Below are 19,574 nucleotides of genomic sequence, written 5' to 3' on the forward strand. Positions count from 1 at the left end.
TTCATACTTCATATCACACTCTCAACCAAACCCTCCAAAAATCGGAAAAAAAGAGCAACACAGAAGAAGAAAGAAAAACGAAAACCCAAACAACTATGGTGGCTGTGGCGGAGTTATGGGAAACCCTAAGCCATGCGATACACGCCTACACAGGCCTCTCTCCGGCAGCCTTCTTTACGGCCGTCGCTGTCGCCGCCGCCATCTACCACCTCGTCGCCTCCTTCCTTGCTCCGCCTCCACCTCCTCCTCGGTATCGTGACTCGGTTCCTGAGGAATCGGAGCCGCTTCCACCGCCTGTTCAACTTGGGGAGATCACCGAGGAGGAGCTGAAAGCTTATGATGGATCTGATCCGAAGAAACCTCTTCTTATGGCAATCAAAAACCAGATCTATGACGTCACCCAGAGCAGGTCAATCCTTCCGTGTGATGATTATTTAATGTTTTGTTGTTGCCTTATTAGTAGTTGTGATCAGTGATTTTAGTTTCAAGTTAAATTTGGCTAATTTAGTAATTCGACAGATTTATTAGCAAGAGATGATCAATCAATCACGTTGGAGTGAGTAGTAATCAGTTTATAACCTTTGTTCCAGTTACCTATGATCTGTTATTTTGTCTGTAGGCAAATTAATGCAAGTAAAGTTTGTTGTTACCTACATGAAGAAGAAGCAAAAGGCTGGCTTATCCTTGATTCCCTGTCTGTTTGTGCAGTATTTCTTATTAATATAAATAATATTAAAATAATATAGCGTTCTATACGGATTACATGGGTATTTTGATTCGGTAGTAAGAGCCGAATTTTTTTTCGGTCTCTTCTAAAGGAAGCAACTTTTTTCGGTACCTTTAGAATTGTTTTTGTAAAAAACGAAAAAAAATTGCCCCACTATGCATGGATCCCTAAAGGGACTGAACTTTTTTTTTCCAGTTCATTCTACCAAATCAAAATATCCATGTAATCTGTCTAGAACCCTATATTTATTTTAATATTATTTCTATAAACAAAAAAATACTGCTTTTGTGTGCCTCTGCGTGGAATATGGATGCGTTAGTACATGTTCTAGTCATATGTTTGTCTATATAGGCTATCCATATTGCCACCAGTTGGCAGTCTTAAAGTTAAAGGGATATCTCAGATGCTTGCCAGAATAAGGGAGAAAGATAGTTCAGATAGCTACATGGAAAAAAGAGAAATTAATGAATTTTTCTTTGCCCTTGCCTCATATGCCTTGGTTTAATTATCGTACAGTCATCATCACCGGAACTTAAATTGTTTGTATTAACTCGTAATGGTTTTAGTGACGTATCTGTGCCAGACACATTTCATCTGTTTGGTTCTTTTTAGTGACGTATCTGTCCCAAACATCAGAGAAGATGCTTGAAATTTTAGCTCTGCAGCTGTTTAATGTTTTGACTGCTAAGTTAGGTAATAATTTTGAAGTTTGGGACTTGTGTTACAATTATTTTACCGTTTATTCGGCCATAAATGCAGGGTGTTTTATGGACCAGGTGGACCGTATGCATTGTTTGCGGGACGAGATGCGAGCCGAGCATTGGCTAAGATGTCTTTTGAACCTCAGGATCTGACAAGTGACATCTCGGGCCTCGGCCCATTTGAGCTTGATGCGCTACAAGATTGGGAATACAAGTTCATGAGCAAGTATGTTAAGGTGGGTACCATCAAGAAATCTGAGGTGGTGTCAGAAGAGGCTGCTGATGTCAGCTCTAGCAATACCGAGAATGCCCCGGAGAACCATGCTAATGTAGCAGAGACAGTACCTAAGACAGAGGCTGATGTAGCAGAGACAGTACCTAAGACAGAGGGTGATGCAAAGGAGACTGATTCAGGGGCAAAAGATGAAGATGTGAAGGAAAAGAGATCTGATGATGTTGTGGCGAAAGAGGAATAATTGATGAGAAAAAGAGGAATAGATTGAGCCATGCATGGAGCTTGCTATTGTAGCTGTTTATTTTGGTAATTGTTTTGTATGAGGCGACTTCTCTTGGTATATTAGGGGTGGTAAAATAATTAATTTTCTTGTAATAAAAGTGTGCTCCATGTTGCAATATCTAATTTGTTGGGGAATTATTCAAGGGAAAATTATATGTTGATACGAGATTGGTGTCTTGAGATACATAGGCAGGGGTGTACAAAAATACTGTCGATCCATCCGACCCGTCCGATCCGATCCGTATTTTATCGGGTTGAGATGTTAATGGGTTGGGTATGCATTGGATTTTGACAAACTCGTTACTCATAACCTGTTTATATCCGGATCCGGCCTCAAATCTACGTTTTTACATTTTTACAAAACTTTTCTTTCTATTTACTCCTTCCCTCACGTTTAAAGCACTCTTTATTTCTACCAATATGAGGTTGTTTCCTTGGCGCCTCGATCTCCTTTGCTCATGACGCCTTGGTCTCCTTTCCGCGTGGCGCATGCTCTCTCTCCCACGACGCTTGGTAAAATGGTTCGAATCTGTCTTCAATCTGCCTCAAACCCGAGATTGACCACTACAAATCGATTGCAAATCCTTCACTATAAATACTGTTGCGCTTGTAGAATCCTCTCCGCTCTGTCAATCCAGTCCCTATTATGAAGATATTTAAGAGTTTTAAGTTTAATTTGAATTGTTATGTTTTTTTATTTCGTGGATTTTATATGCGATTGTTATATGTCGCTGCCTTTTTTTTTGAGATGTTATATTTTGAATATTTTTTTTTGTTATGAATGTTATATGCTAAATTATTTCTATTTTATTTATGTTTGTAACTTTTATTTGTACCTAATTTTAATAAAAATAGTAAAAAGATATATAATAGATTTTTGATCAAAATTATAACTCGTTTAACCCGTCTAACCCTCATAATCCGTAATAATCCGTATATAAAAAAAAATAAATGAGTTGGATTGGGTTATAGGGGTCAAGTAAACAATTTTTTTAATCCGGAGTAATCGGGTTGGATTCAAATTTTAATAAAATATCATCGATCCGTCTGTTGTACACCCCTATACATAGGTAAAGAGAATTTTATTTATATACCCATCAAAACTTGGTCATTTATCATTTAGATATCTAATAAATTTCTCCATCGGTAAATGTATGTTTCAAAGTGCCTTCTACCTTCCCTTATTTGTATCAGTTAGGTAACCAACTAATAAATTTGAACTTATTAAACTTGAGTCTAGAATAGTTTCATGAAACGTACATATTTACTGGTAAGGATTTTAATTCTCAAAATTTATGGCCAGTGTGAAATAAGTGTAGGTAACTGAAGAGTATTAACTTTCTAAGCCATGAGATGCAAACTCAGTCTGGGCAGAAATTAAATTTCGAAATATTTCTTTTATGGATGATATTTACTGAAGACCACAAGAAAAAAGGATAATTAGTTAGCTAATGCTCTCTGCACTAGCTTATTTTTTGTTCTTGTATCCTTTTACAGTAAATGATTGTTTCAAAGTGCCTTCTACCTTCCCTTATTTGTATTAGTTAGGTAACCAACTAAATTTGAAGCAGGAAATTAAACCGAGTCTAGGATTCATGAAACATACATATTTACTGGTAAGGTTCTTTTTAAAAATATAACATTAGGAGGTTTATGAAGAAAGGTTATTATGGTTACATGTACTTTGGCATTTGCAATAACTAGCTTTTAGCTGTCTATACTAACTGAAACATTACTGTTTTATTATTTCTTCATTGTTTGATTGTTTGTGTGTCATCTTCATAAAAAATGTTTGTTAGCTAATGCTATCTGCACTAGCTTATTTTTTTTTTCTTGTATCTCTTTCACAGTAAATGATTGTCTCAACAAAGTATTTTTGCTTAAATTGCTAAAAGACATTTGTGTAAAGATCTCAGATTTGGTAGGCCCTCCCTTGTCATGTATGCACGTACTTCCAATAGCCCTAAAAAGAACATATACAAATGATTGAAAAATGACAATGAAATGTTCTTTTCGACAAATTCTCTCTAACCAGGTATTGCTATTTGCTAATCCCTTAGAAACAGCCAACTTAAATTCTCAAAATTTATGGCCAATGTGAAATAAGTTTATGTAACTAAAGAGTATTAATTTTCTAACCCATGATATGCAAACTCAGTCTGGCCAGAATATTAATTTTATATGCAAACTCAGTTTTGGCATAGATATTACATAAATCAACAAATCTATACATCATAGTATCATACCAGTCAGGTTTGTAAAAGCACTACACACATAGTAATGGATTTTATAGACTTTTATACCATGATTTGGTCGTGATAATTAATCAAATTTAATTAAAAAATATGAGCATACAGGACGTGCCAAAGAGTTTCTCAACTCTTGATCTTTTGTATCCATAGTTTAATCGCATATCAAAACATGTGCATCAACAGCCACAAAAAATCACAGTTTTGAGTCATTCCTCTCAACCTTCTCTATTTTATGCAACCTTTAAATCAAACAACAATTGTACATCCCCTTTCTCTCCACACATCCTTAATTCCATCAATTTGAAAACATTAATTACCCTAAATTAAACAACAATGGCATGGCATGATTTAGTAAAGGACAACATCTGCAAAGGAAATGGAAAGTTAAAGCATATGATCAGAACCCGAGCAGGTCTCTCTCCAGCTATGTTTTTTGCGGTGGTTACAATCGTGACTACCACAGCCACTGCCTCCATAGCCATTATTTCGTCGTTCATATCACCAATAACACATGTTGATCCTGACAAGGCGGTGCAGGTCAGTGAAATCAGTGAGGAGGAGCTGAAAGCGTATGATGGATCTGATCCGACGAAGCCTCTTCTTATGGCAATCAAAGGCCAGATCTTTGACGTCACCTAGAGCAGGTCAATTCTTCTGTTGATGATTTCTTAATGCTTTGATGTTGTCTGAGTAGTAGTTATTTAATTACCTACATGAAGAAGAAGCAAAAGGCTGGCTTATCGCCGTCTGTTTGTGTGCTTCTGCATGGAATATGGATACATTGGTGCTTGCTGGAGTCATATGTATTGTATTGCAAAAGTACGACGTGTTAGATGCACTGCTGGCATGCACGGCTAATTAGGACACCGCAAAACACAAAGATATTAATCTTAAAATTTAATTATACGGCAAAGCACAAATTAATCTCCATCTCATTCTCAGAGATGAAGGTTTTACCACCAACTTTCTTCAAAATAATTTTTCTTTATGCCATCCTTTGCCCCGATTTTTTTATTTATATCCAAAAAAAAAATTGAATTTTAAAAACTAACTGAACCGGTTGTGAAATTTTAAATCTACCCAAACCGGTTCACGGTTAACCGGACCAAATTTCCGGTTAACGGTTAACCGGACCAAATTTCCGGTTAACGGTTAACCGGACCAAATTTCCGGTTAACGGTTAACCGGACCCTTTGAAATAGTCCGGTTAACCGTTAACCGGAAATTTGGTTTGGGTCCAGTTAACGGTTAACCGGATTTGTGCATTTTCCTTTTTATTTTTTGTATTAAAATATTAGAAATGTTGAATATATTTCTTTGAAAATAGATGGAATACAATATAATTTGTTTTATTAGAAAGACTGCAACAAATAACCCGGATCAATATTTTTCAGATCGGATTTTTCGCGGCTGTAAGAAAAATTAATATATTTCTTTATGTATTATTGGAAAAAAATAAAAATGCTTAGATTCCGAGTTATTGATCCCGGTTCAAAAGTCACTTCTAAGTAATCTAGAAAATATTATGATCTTTCTAATAAATTTAATTTATTAAAAGTTGTATCTATTTTGAAAAAAAAAATAAAAACTTTAATTTATTTAATGATTGTTATTCAAAAATAATTCTCAAAATAGATACAACTTTTAATAAATTAAATGTACTAGAAAGATCATAATATTTTCTAGATTACCTAGAAGTGACTTTTGAACCGGGATCAATAACTCGGAATCTAACCATTTTTATTTTTTTCCAATAACACATAAAGAAATATATTAATTTTTCTTACAGTCGCGAAAAATCCGATCTGAAAAATATTGATCCGGGTTATTTGTTGCAGTCTTTCTAATAAAACAAATTATATTGTATTCCATCTATTTTCAAAGAAATATATTCAACATTTCTAATATTTTAATACAAAAAATAAAAACAAAAAAAAATTTCTGTTTTCACAAAAAAAAAAAGAAAAAAAAAAGAAAAAAAAAAGAGGAAAATGCACAAATCCGGTTAACCGTTAACCGGACCCAAACCAAATTTCCGGTTAACCGGACTATTTCAAAGGGTCCGGTTAACCGTTAACCAGAAATTTGGTCCGGTTAACCGTGAACCGGTTTGGGTAGATTTAAAATTTCACAACCGGTTCAGTTAGTTTTTAAAATTCAATTTTTTTTTGGATATAAATAAAAAAATCGGTCCTTTGCCTCATATGTCATGTTTTAATTTTGGGAAAATTGGTTATTTGCCACTCCAAAACTTTCAAATTGGAAAAATGCCATCTCGAATTTTGAAATTGTAAAAATGCCACTCTAAACTTCATTAATTCCTAATTTTACCATTTATTCTGTATTAGTTTTGTTAAAAAAATAAAAATAAAAATAATGACTAAAATACCTTAAAGAAGAAACAATAAACCATTCCTTACAAAACAAAAAAGAAAAGAAAATACTGAGAAAGCTAACCTGTATACAGTATTTTCTCTCTTTCACCAATTTCGTTAATTCCCCTCTGTAGAAGGCTCCAAACGAAAGGTCTTGCCTTTCAGAGAGGAAGAGAGGAGAGAGAGAGAGAAAGAGGAGAATAATTGAGTATTGGTGGCAAAATTACAATTAAACAAATTTAGAGTGACATTTTTACAATTTCAAAGTTCGGGATGACATTTTTTTAATTTGAAGGTTTTGGAGTAGCAAATAACTAGTTTTCCCTTCAATTTTCGTACAATTATTTATTCATCAGTTATCACCATCATAACTTATATTTTCTTTTTGAAAATTTAGTGATTTTAAATGTCTACTAACGATTTCATTGATAAAAATGTATTTACAACGAATCAAATGACTATAATTCCTAAATCTATTAATTTATTCTCATCAATCCCTCTATACTACTCTATTACTCTAATCCTATTTATCTACATTCTTAATCACTCTATTATCTTATTCTCCATCTCTCTCCATGATCGGATCTGTTCTCGCCTGAATCGCTGCACTCTGATGACCAGATCTACTTACTGTCGTGCTCTGATTGAGATGGGGGACTCAATGCTTTGAGTTCTGATGATACCGTGCTCACATCAGCTTTGGTCGACTCTGTTCACTCCTCTCTCTCAATTTTCTCTCCGTTCGAGTCGATAGAGAGAAAAAGTTTGTTGTATCATCAGAACCTAATAATATTGTTTGTATTAACTTATTTGTAATGGATTTTAGTGACTTCCATGTACGTACCAGACACATTTCATCTGTTTGGTTTTCAAACTTTTGTTTTTTTAATTTTAAATATGTTTACTAATTAAGTTTTATTTAAGAGCTGATGCTTGAATTTAGCTCTGCCGCAGTTTTAATGTTTTGACTACAAAGTTAGGTTATATTTTGAAGTTTTAATGGTTTGGGTCGTAAATGCAGGATGTATTATGGACCAGGTGGGCCGTATGCATTGTTTGCGGGTCGAGATTCGAGCCGAGCACTGGCTAAGGTGTCTTTTGAACCCGAGGATCTGATCTGACAAGTGACATCTCTGGCCTCGACCCATTTGAGCTTGATGCGCTACAAGATTGGGAAAACAAGTTCATGAACAATTATGTTATGGTGGGAGCCCTTAAGAAACCTGAGGTGATGTCAGAAGTGACTGCTGATGTCAGCCCTAGTAATGCTGAGAGTGCCCTGGAGAGCCATGGTGATGTGGCATAAACAATCCCGACGACAGAGGGTGATACAAAGGATACTAGTTCGGGTTCAAAAGACGAAGATGTGAAAGAAATTAAACATATATATGATAGATTTGATTGACAAATTTTTTTTTCTGAATGAATATTTGTTTATCTCACAAAGACAATATCCTCGGTTTATATACATGAATTACATCCTATTCTTTTAGAAGAATATTGACTACCATAATACAATTCCTACATTTTGAACAAAGATATGCTAGAGAGAAACATTTTAAACTAAGATGCATATGAGAATCTCAAAGATAACACAAATTTTGATTCACATCTTGACATCCCCTCTCAAATAGATGGTGGTGATGATACACACATCAATTTGTTTACTAAGAAATCATATTGAGCGGTTGGGTACACAACCATCTGAAATTATTGTTAGCTTGTACAAGAGCTCTGTACCAGTCCCCTAACCCTATACCAGGCCCAATGTGTGAGTGAAAAAACCAAAACTGGTAAATAAGGTGTAAAAAACAGTAAAATAAAAGAAAATAGAAAAATTATGATTCTGTTGTACCAAGAACTCAAATTAAGCTTGCAAACATCTTTAGCATGATGAAATGATACTAGATGCAAGAGGAATCAAGCTTAATTTGAATGTACCTAGATCTAAAGAACCGGAATCAATAATTCAAGTCCAAACATTTTTATTTTTTTTCCAGCAACAAACTAAAAAAAAAAAAAAAAAATTTCAGCTGCGAAAAGTTCTGCCTGAAAAATAAATATTTCATCTATTTTAGAAAATTAACAGACATTTTATATGCAGCCACGTCAAATATTTGGAGAACAGTTACCGCTAGTTTTGCTAGCAGTAATTATCATGTTCTACCGCTAGCAAAGTTAGTGGTAGAGCCATGTTTTTTTTTTTTAAAAAGAAGTTAATGGTAGGGACAAAGTTCAAAATTTCAGGAATTTGAGAGTATGTTTGTAATTTTTTTTTGAGGATATGAATAAAAATTTTGGCATCTAAAAGAATGTAAAATTTAGTTTACAAGTGAATATTCATATGGATACTATGTTGAATGATTTGGATCAATTGTTAAGACTTATAAATCAAAAATTTGAATCCATAGCGCAGGCCAATATGCGCTATGCATAGTATCATAGCCTCACTTTGAGAGTATTAATTTTCTAAGCCTAAGAGAAGCCATACCAAAATCACTTTGCAAAGAGTAATGGATTTTATAGAGACGTTTATGCCATGATTTGGTCATGATTTATGTATTAAAATTTAACAAATAATAAAAAAATGAACATACTGAGGTGCAGTTGAATTGAGACGATGCTGATTTTAAAAACAGCTAAGGTATTTTAAGTTGTATATAAAGCATAAAAAAATGAAAAAAAAAACCTGTCTTCTTGTATGTCTATAAAAGAAAATAATCAATTAATTAATGAGAAAAAAACGTGTCTTTTTACGTGTCACAATTAAATTTGGAGAGGCGGTCACGACATGTCAGTCTTTTTATTTCAATATTTGTTGCACCCAAAAATGAAACGTGATTAATGAGTCATAGCATCTGTTGAATATTAAATGCCAAGAATCCTAACATCACATCATCTTGTACCATTATTTCTGAACTGATTTGCATCCAATTGATTATTATATTTTGTTTACTAGATATTTAGTTAAAGATTATGATATGAATTTAATTTTGTTTAGATGTACAAATTGCTTATCACCCAATTTAATTCAGTTTTCATGAGCCGAAATGAATCATTACAATTTATTAGAGAGGAAGACGAATAAAAATTGGTAGGACACAATTATTTCACTTTTTCTACATTGACAATAAAACTATTCATTTGAGGTTCCAAGGTCGCCTCCATTGATCAATGAGCCTTCTTACTGATATACCTTGATGCGCAAACAACATAAACCAAAAGATTAACAAAACTTAATCCTGACAGTAACCAAAAGAAATAATCAAGATGTCCCTGATTCAGATTATCAGGGATCCAACCAGGATTGCCACCTTTGGTAGTATAATATGTAACTAGGGTTAGAATAAACGAACTCAAATAGTTTCCGAGTGCATTGGTTAGGAGAGACAATGCACTGCAGAGACTCCGCATGGCATCGGGTGATTGGTCGTAGAAAAATTCGAGCTTACCAATGAAGGTGAATACCTCTGCTGCACCAATCAGGAAGTATTGAGGAATCTGTGTGAGAAGATACGATCACTTAATTTTTTAGAATTTTTTTACTATTTTTTAGATAGGTAGAAAATCACTACTTTTGAATGGTTTAATTTTTTAGATCAAGTGATTTTCTATCAATCTAAAAAAATAGTCAAAACTTAAAAAAAAAAATATTTTCATAAGGTGATCATGTTGAATGGTTCAAGATCAATTGTTTAAACTTTGAAAATAAAGACATTGATCTAAAGTACGAACCAATCCACGCTATGCATAGTACCATAGCCTCATTGGTATTAAATTACTTGACAAGAAGTGCAGTTGTTATTTTTAACATTACTGTTTTTGTTGGTATTATGAAGAAACTGCAATATTAACTGTCTACATATATAAATATTTTCTGAAAAATGTGCAATTACAATTTGTACAGTAACCTCTAAAAATTGTTGTTTTATCACTTACCAGTCTTAGTTTTTCAGTACAAATAAATTGATTCTCAATAAGTTCCAGAAATAGATGATGGCCATGATGATTTATATTTATTACTGTATTTAATTGTTAACAGTCTAAGCAAATTGAAAAAATAAAAAAAAATTGCTAAACAAATTAAGAGATCCAAACCTCAAATTTTAACTCCATTTCTAAGCAAATTGATCATTTGCTGGTTCCAGATTATCTATCATAAGAAATCAAGATGTAGTAATTACTTACCTGCCACAAAATACTGAGCGGTACTGCTACCGGTTTATCAATCAACCCATCCTGTTTAGCAATCGCTAGCCTCCGAATCTCGAGGCAAGCTGCAGCTGCCATGGCCAAGATCGAAATAAACAACCCAATCCCCATTCTCTGGAGCTCTGAAAACCCCCTCTCCTTCCCTGTAAACCTCCTCACAAATGGTACTAGTATGCTGTCATAAAGTGGGACCCATACAATCACAGTGACAACGTCAAAGGTGGAGAGAGAAGCAGGAGGTATTTTAAATGATCCGACGGTTGTGTCGAGAACTGTGCCTTGCTCAACAAACATTGTTGACATCTGTGCATGCACAGCGGAGAATACTATAGTTGTGGCCCAGATAGGGAACATTCGTACCAGTATCTTTAGTTCTTCGACTTGTGTCACTGTTACAAGTCTCCATGGGTTGTATGAGTTTGTGCCTTTCTTTTCAGCTTCGGTTATTGTAGCTGCTTTGTCAAGAAACCTGTCAAAGATTATTTGTTGAAGATAAAGAATCAATTTTTTTATATTAATTAGCAGATATAGCAAATAATATATGAATTAGAAAATATTTTAATGGCTCTTTAATTAAATAGGGACAGTATAAGAGATTGAAATAATATCATAAATCAATAATTTTTTTTTTCTTCTTGAAATACATCATTATTGTAGTTTCAGAGGTTAATTTAACTTTTTGGGATTTAAACAAAAATGATCCAATAAGGAAGGTTCGAGTTCTAGCCACAACAGTGGTTCCTCCTCCCCACTCCCCCTTTCTTTCCCTCTTAGTCCATTCCTCTCACTCATCTAGATCTCACCTCCGACATAGCTCCTTCCCTCTCTCTCGGCTCTACCTCCTCGAACGGAGAGGAGAATGAGGGAGAGGGGAGGGACTGGAGCCGATCGGAGCCGAGAGTGCGGTATTGTCGGAGCTTGGAGCGTTGAGTCTCTATGCCATCTCGATTGAAGTGCCGGTGAGTAGATCTGGGCGTCAGAGCGCGACGGCAGTCGAAATAGCGGATCCGATCGTAAAGAGCGATAGTGATTAAGGTAATAGAGTAATTATGAGTGTATATAAGTGAGATTAGAAGATTAGAGTTATTTAGAGTAGTTTGGAGAATTTTTTGAGAATAAAAAAATAGATTTAGTATTGGAGCCATTTGACTCGTTGTAAGTCCGTTTTTTTATCAATGAAATTGTTAGTTGGCACTTAAAAGCTACTAACTTTAAAAAAAAAAAAATAAGGAAGGCTCTTTGCATATAATGACCAAATCTTTTCATATTTACAAATATCACCAAATTTGTTTTAGTAATAGTAAGGAAAGATGTATTGCACTGAATGTTCATAATTTTGCCTCAACCTCTGAGATATGAAAATTCAGAAATCAACTTTGTGCTAATTTATCAAATCAAATTGGTCATGCTAACATTTAAAAATATTGGATAATTTAGTTCGGCCTTGACAGCAATTTCAATTATCCAATGATATTTGCAAGGTTTTCAAAATGTTAGGTATTGCCATTTTCGAAAAGGTTAGATTACTGCAAATATGACAAAAAAATCTTGTACCAGTTTGCAAAAGACGAAACCATAATAGGGATTATAAGTAATACCTAAGCTCATCACTGTGCTCCAATTTCCGGCTCCCTTCAATTGCTGATCCCTTCTTCATCTCATACAATTGTGAACTATCACTTGGTACTTCAACACTCCATTTTCGTACTGACGCCACTGCCACCTGGCAAACTCTCATAACTGGACTCCCGCCTGGTTTCTGAAAACGGTACAATGGCGTACCAGCAAAAAAACTTATAATTGCCAGACCCATGAAAACAGTTGGTATACTAAACCCTAAACCCCAACCCCTATTATCCTGTATCCAAACCAACAAGGTACTAGAAATAAGAGCACCGATATTAATCGAGAAATAAAACCAGTTGAAGAAGGATCCTTTCTGGACCCGCTCGGCAGGGTCAGTATCATCAAATTGATCAGCACCAAAGGAAGAGACGCACGGTTTGATGCCACCGGTACCAAGTGCAATCAGGTACAAACCGAGGAAGAACACACCATATTGAGTTAAGCTTGCCTCGGGGCAGATATCTCCATCACATGGTGGCGGTTTTAATATCGGTACCGATGCAGAGAGTGTTAGTGTACCCATTCCCTGTACCATAGATGCAATAACAGTTAATTGTCAGGTAAATTTACATTTAAGATCCTCTGATTCACAATAATATTCATATTAAGAAAGCGAATGACTTACAACAAAGTATATAATAGAGAAAACAGCAATTGTCCAGTACCTACCCCAGTAGGCATCGGCAAATATTGCGCCTATAAGTGGGGTCAGATAGCAAGTCCCGGCCCAAGTGGTAACACTACTTGCGGCCGATGCATTTCCTTGATGCAGTTTTCTTGTAAGATAAGTTACCAGATTTGTTGATATGCCGTAGTATGCCAGACGCTCACAGCACTCATTTCCTGTTTTATTTTTTCATGGTTAATTATACTATTAGCATTTTTGCTGTTTTTTTATTTGAAAGTAGGTCATTGCTTACTTAAAACTTCTATTAAACCAAGAAAAAGAGTTTGGAGTGAGGCTATGGTACTATGCATAGCGTACATTGGTCCGTACTATGATCCATTCAAAATGACTTCATATGAAAGTGTACATGTAGATCAAATTTTACCTTTTTTAGGATTTTTTTACTATTTTTTTAGATAGGTAGAAAATCACTACTTTTGAATAGTCTAGAATCTTTAGATCAAGTGATTTTCTACCTATCTAAAAAAATAGTAAAAAAATTCTAAAAAAGGTAAAATTTGATCTACATGTACATTTTCATATGAAGATCATTTTGAACGGTTCGGATCGACTATTTGAACTTTAATTATGAACATATTGATCCATAGTACGAACCAATATGTGCTATGCATAGTACCATAGCATAGGAGTATTATTTATACCACAGTTTTTATCAAGTACCTAAAATAAAAGGGCAAGCTCTCCAGTTGCCAGTGCCTTGTTTCTTGATAGGGTTTCCTTTGATATCAACAGATCCATCCCCAGTAAACTCTCCATTGTTCACATCCTATGAATAATAGCAAAATTAATTAAATTAGACTAAAATACACTAACTAAATTACTTGGAAATTAGTTGAACAAAGATTGTCACAGATCAGAGAAGCTAATAACCTTATCAAAAGTATCTCTGAAAAGCTAAATATTAGATCGAAATTAGAAAAACAGTAACCTCTAGTAGCAGGTGCTGCTCCAGGTCTTCCATAAATTCAAACGAAGCACAGTATGACACCCGAACAAGATAGAACGATCAAGCAGGCGAGGTACAGAGAGAGAGAGAGAGGGGGGGCGCGAAGGGAAGAAAAAACTGGGAATGTGAACGAGATGGTCAGGATCCCTAAAGTATCTCTAATTTTAAAATTGGATTGTGACCGTCTGATCAGAATCCGAGCCATATCGAACGGTTTTAATCTAAAATTAAAATTTGGGTTACTTTAGCGGAAATCCAATACGAAAAGATACAAGCCCATTAAGATTCGCGCGAAAGATTAAAATCTGATCGGTTAATATTTAAATGGGCAAGAGACGTGTCATCAACAAAGAGCTTAATTAATTTTTGGATGAACGTGGTGTAGAAGAAATATGTCTCTCCTAAAAGCAGCATGGGCCCGCTTTAATGAGGAACCAACTGTAAAGAAAAGGAGCTCCATGTGTAACCCAATAAGCGTCTTTTATGAGGCTTGCAAGTTGATCTCTATTTTTATTCTTAAAATGATTTTTTGATATGTAGCACAACAATACTTTAATTTAATAGTAATGACTAAAGAACATTGTATTAGGTAACATTTCGCTAGGACTCCAAATTAAAAAAATAGATATATTTAACCTAATCCACTCTCTGTTTCTTTTGTATGGCCCTCAAGGCCTCAACAGCTTTTAAGAATAAATTAAGGTTCTAAATAGCGCGCTATAGCAGTGCTATGTTTTCGGACCATAAAAGCTATGGCGTTATCAGTGCTATAGCGCGCTATTATAGCGGCACTATTTGAGCATAGCGCTGTTTTTTTAACTAGTCCACTATGACGCGATAAACGCTATTTAAACCTTTGAGGATAATGTTACCAAAATAAATATTGCTGGCAAGAGCAATGTTACATTCATGATTTGCAAAATCGGAATCAGTCACTTAATTATGAAATCGGAATCGGATGATTTGATCGGAATGGACCGAATTGGATCGAAAACTCGTATTTTTATTGCATAAGGTTTTTTGTGCTAAACAATAGTAAAAAGTTGGTACAAAGTTATATATTAAAAAAATTATATTGAAACAAAAAATTACACTAAAACAGTAAAAAGTTGGTAATATGCATAACGTGGTTTGGTCCGAATTATGGATCAATATTTTTGTTTTTAAAGTCAAAGAGTCGATATGAACCATTCAACATGTCTCCATATGAAAAATACTTGTGCAGACTAAATTTTTATTTATTTTTCAAATAATTTACTATTTTTTTAACTATGTAAAAAAAATCAATTAATAGCATAAAATCTTTAGCTCAAGTAATTTTTTACCTATCTAAAAAAAGTAAAGAAATTTGAAAAAAAATGTAAAATTTAATTTATAAGTATATTTTCGTAAGGTGATCATGTTGAATAGTTCAAATTGACTGTTTAAATTTTAAAAACGAAAATATTGATCTATATTAGGAACCAATCCATGTTAGGCATAGTACCATAGCCTCACTGGTATTAAATTACTTGACAAGATGTGCAATCGTTATTTTTAACATTACTGTTTTTGTTGGTATTATGAAAAAACTGTAATTTTAACTTTCTAAATATATAAAAATTGTCTGGAAAATGTGCAATTACAATTTGTACAGTAACCTCTAAAAATTGTTGTTTTATCACTTACCAGTTACCAGTCTTAGTTTTTAGGAATAAATTTGTCCCAATAAATTCCAGAAATTGATGGTAGCCGTGATGATTTATATTTGTTACTGTATTTAACAGTAAATAGTCAAAACAAGGTGTAGTAATTACTGGTTCCAAATTATCTATCATAAGAAATAAAGGTGTAGTAATTACTTACTGCCACAAAATACTGAGTGGCACCGCGCCTACCAGCTTATCAATCAACCCATCCTGTTTAGCAATTGCTAGCCTCCGAATCTCGAGGCAAGCTGCGGCTGCCATGGCCAAGATCGAAATAAACAACCCAATCCCCATTCTCTGGAGCTCTGAAAACCCCCTCTCCTTCCCTGTAAACCTCCTCACAAATGGTACTAGAATGCTGTCATAAATCGGGACCCATACAATCACAGTCACCGCATCAAAGGTGGAGAGAGAAGCAGGAGGTATTTTAAATGATCTGACGGTTGTGTCGAGAACTGCGCCTTGCTCAACAAACATTGTTTACATCTGCGCATGCACAGCGGAGAATACTATAGTTGTGGCCCAGATAGGGAACATTCGTACCAGTATTTTTATCTCTTCGACTGTGTCACTGTTACATTATTTTCAGCTTCTGTTATTGTAGCTGCTTTGTGGAGAAACCTGTCAAACATTATTTGTTGAAGATAAAGAATCAATTAGAGGTCAGTTAGTATTTATTAGCAGATATAGAAAATTATGTAATTAGAAAATATTTTAATGGCTCTTTAAATTCTATAGCCTATAGAAAAGAAATCAATAGAAGTAATTTTTTTTCTCAAAATTCAACATTATTGTAGTTACAGAGGTTAATGTTTAACTTTTTGGAATTTATTCAAAATGGAGATATTGATCCATAGTACGGAATGGATTTTATAGAGACTTTTATGCCATGATTTGGTCATGATAAGTATTAAAATTTAACAAATAATAAAAGACTGAACATACACAGGTGCCCGAAATTTTTATAATATCCAAATCAAATAACAAATTACAGAATCTACCATGTTTTGCAATGAAATTCGAAAAATACCCAATCCGGTTATCCAATAACCGGATTTAATACAAATGTCCGGTTACCCACTCCCCGGACTCAACAAAACAAATCCGGTTAATGGTTAACTGGATTTGTGCCTTTTGTGTTTTTTTTTTTTTTTTGAAAACAGAAATTTTTTTTTGTATTAAAATATTAGAAATGTTGAATATATTTCTTTGAAAATAGATGTAATACAATATAATTTGATTTATTAGAAAGACTGCAACAAATAATCCGGATCAATATTTTTCAGATCGGATTTTTCGCGGCTGTAAGAAAAATTAATATATTTATTTATGTGTTATTGGAAAAAAATAAAAATAATTAGATTCTGAGTTATTGATCCCGGTTCAAAAGTCATTTCTAGGTAATCCAGAAAATATTGTGACTTTTCTAGTACATTTAATTTATAAAAAGTTGTATCTATTTTGAGAATTCTTTTTGAAAAACAATCATTAAATAAATTAAAGTTTTTGATTTTTTTCAAAAATAGATACAACTTTTTATAAATTAAATGTACTAGAAGGATCACAATATTTTCTGGATTACCTAGAAGCAGTGTAGTAATATTAGGTAATATGCGTATGCGGTTCCGAACCGCATAGAAAATCAATATGCGGTTTAATATGCGGTTCCGCATATGCGGCCGCATATTAGGCCGCATATGTTTTAACAGGCCGCATATAATCCTTGAACCTGTTTTTTTGTTCTAATTATTTGTATTTGTATTTGTATTACTATGTATTATTATGTATTTGTACTGTTACAGAACTTGTTGGTTTTTACCTGACCAAACTGATAATAAATCAGCTGTTATTCCTTGAACCTGTTATTTAGATCCCAACCATTGGACTTCATTGATGTTGGAATCGGAATAACAGTAACATGTTACTGTAATTCTCAAGGAAATGTATTACTCTGTATTACTAATTTACTATTACTGATGATATTGGCATGTTGTCATTACTATGTATTTCTATTTGTACTCATAAATTCTTATTCCTATTTGTATTACTATGTATTTCAATTTTCAAATATATATGAATTCTTATTTTAAAATCCGCATATATAAATCCGCATAGAAATCCGCATATGCGGCCGCATACCGTATATGCGGTATGCGGTGCCCTTCCGCATACCGCATAGAAACCTAATATTACTACACTCCCTAGAAGTGACTTTTGAACCGGGATCAATAACTCAGAATCTAATTATTTTTATTTTTTTCCAATAACACATAAATAAATATATTAATTTTTCTTACAGCCGCGAAAAATCCGATCTGAAAAATATTGATCCGAGTTATTTGTTGCAGTTTTTCTAATAAATCAAATTATATTGTATTCCATCTATTTTCAAAGAAAGATATTCAACATTTCTAATATTTTAATACAAAAAATAAAAAATAATAAAAAATTTCTGTTTTCAAAAAAAAAAAAAAACACAAAAGGCACAAATCCGGTTAACCATTAACCGGATTTGTTTTGTTGAGTCCGGGGAGTGGGTAACCGGACATTTGTATTAAATCCGGTTATTGGATAACCGGATTGGGTATTTTTCGAATTTCATTGCAAAACAGGGTAGATTCCGTAATTTGTTATTTGATTTGGATATTTATAAAAATTCCGGCACAGGTGCAGTTGAATTGAGACGACGCTGATATAAAAACAAGCCAAATAATTTTAAATAGTTTCTAAAGCATAAAAAACTGAAAAAAGCATGTCTTTCTTTATGTCTATAAAAGAAAATAATCAATTAATTAATGAGAAAATTAACTAAACACCAGCCAGCTAATTATCATATAAGCTATGGGCACTGTAACCACTTCTGATATATCGCTCTTTTAGTCAACCAATCTTCTCTAAATCAACAATGAATTAAGGATATAATTCTTGGGAGAACCTAGCTATCCCCTGTAACAATTCCCCATTTATCCCCCAGTTATTAACTACCTGGATAACTACTAACTACCTAGGGGGACCACTTACTATTTGGGGACCATCTAATATTTGAAAGATTTTAAAACTGGCGCGCGCAAGTATTTATGTATAATGTATCAAGTATTCATCTATAACACATCAAGTATTCATAACTAATATATTAAGTATTTAAAAAAAAAAATGGACACATTTTTAGAGGTGGTTTTTTTTTCCCGTTCAATCTAATCAATATTTCTGACGATCGGTGAGGAATTTTGTAAATCTAAAACCACGAATGTTTTCTACATAATTTTATCTTTCAAATGAGATCCATGATGACATACTTTCGAGTTGTTCGTTGCACAAGTATTCATCATCATCAAGAAAATATTCATTCTTGTCGTGTAAGTGAAAATATAAAAACTGGACACATCACTCATCCATCTTTTACACGTTTTTAGAGGTGGGTTTTTTTTCTCCGTTCAATCTAATCAATATTTCTGACGATCGGTGAGAAATTTAGCAAATCTAAAACCACGAATATTTTCTACATAATCTTATATTTCAAATGAGATCCATAATGACATACTTTTGAGTTGTCCGTTGCACAAGTATTCATCTCTCATCGAGAAAGTATTCATCCTCGTCGTGCAAGTGCAAATTAAAAACTGGACAAATCACTCATCCATCTTTTACACGTTTTTAGAGGTGGTTTTGTTTCTCCGTTCAATCTAACCAATATTTCTGACGATCTGTGAGGAATTTTGCAAAACTAAAACCACGAATATTTTCTACACAATTTTTATCTTTCAAATAAGATCCATGATGACATACTTTCGAGTTGTCTGTTGCACAAGTATTCATCTCTCGTCATGGAAGTATTCATACCT

General features: G+C 33.7%; 2 protein-coding genes and 2 pseudogenes across 4 annotated transcripts; 2 read left to right on the forward strand and 2 right to left on the reverse strand.

Annotated features, from left to right (window-relative positions):
* On the forward strand, positions 1–2,111 carry LOC144556798 (membrane steroid-binding protein 1-like). Of its 2 annotated transcripts, XM_078305245.1 has the most exons (3): positions 12–409; positions 1,487–1,773; positions 1,807–2,111. In XM_078305245.1, exons 1-3 carry the CDS (start codon positions 96–98, stop codon positions 1,902–1,904), a joined length of 699 nt encoding a protein of 232 aa, XP_078161371.1. In that variant the 5' UTR covers positions 12–95; the 3' UTR covers positions 1,905–2,111. The 2 variants fall into 2 exon arrangements, with proteins under 2 accessions (XP_078161370.1, XP_078161371.1); XM_078305244.1 differs by having other exon boundaries at positions 1–409; positions 1,487–2,111.
* Positions 2,112–4,530: 2,419 nt separating this feature from the next.
* Positions 4,531–7,942, forward strand: LOC144557097 (membrane steroid-binding protein 1 pseudogene; annotated as a pseudogene).
* A 1,780-nt stretch (positions 7,943–9,722) lies between these two features.
* Positions 9,723–14,162, reverse strand: LOC144556881 (protein NRT1/ PTR FAMILY 8.3-like). 2 transcript variants are annotated; one of them, XM_078305368.1, is made up of 6 exons: positions 14,027–14,162; positions 13,759–13,864; positions 13,036–13,253; positions 12,383–12,936; positions 10,761–11,253; positions 9,723–10,073 (listed from the first exon to the last, which is right to left on the reverse strand). In XM_078305368.1, exons 1-6 carry the CDS (start codon positions 14,057–14,059, stop codon positions 9,744–9,746), a joined length of 1,734 nt encoding a protein of 577 aa, XP_078161494.1. In that variant the 5' UTR covers positions 14,060–14,162; the 3' UTR covers positions 9,723–9,743. The 2 variants fall into 2 exon arrangements, with proteins under 2 accessions (XP_078161494.1, XP_078161495.1); XM_078305369.1 differs by having other exon boundaries at positions 13,080–13,253; positions 13,969–14,095.
* A 1,723-nt stretch (positions 14,163–15,885) lies between these two features.
* Positions 15,886–16,209, reverse strand: LOC144557098 (protein NRT1/ PTR FAMILY 8.3 pseudogene; annotated as a pseudogene).
* Positions 16,210–19,574: the final 3,365 nt, after the last annotated feature.

Source organism: Carex rostrata, chromosome 7 (genome assembly GCF_964058835.1).
Source record: "Carex rostrata chromosome 7, lpCarRost1.2, whole genome shotgun sequence".
In the NCBI taxonomy this organism is placed as follows: Eukaryota; Viridiplantae; Streptophyta; class Magnoliopsida; order Poales; family Cyperaceae; genus Carex; species Carex rostrata.

Excerpts from the sequence above, each read along its gene's own strand:
- LOC144556798 (XM_078305244.1), top strand. The coding sequence starts at position 96 with ATGGTGGCTGTGGCGGAGTTATGGGAAACCCTAAGCCATGCGATACAC. Across the intron at positions 410-1,486 it reads TATGACGTCACCCAGAGCAG|GGTGTTTTATGGACCAGGTG; the intron begins GTCAATCCTTCC and ends CCATAAATGCAG.
- LOC144556881 (XM_078305368.1), bottom strand. The coding sequence starts at position 14,059 with ATGGAAGACCTGGAGCAGCACCTGCTACTAGAG. Across the intron at positions 13,254-13,758 it reads AGCTTGCCCTTTTATTTTAG|GAAATGAGTGCTGTGAGCGT; the intron begins GTACTTGATAAA and ends AAAATAAAACAG. Across the intron at positions 10,074-10,760 it reads CGCTCAGTATTTTGTGGCAG|ATTCCTCAATACTTCCTGAT; the intron begins GTAAGTAATTAC and ends CTTCTCACACAG.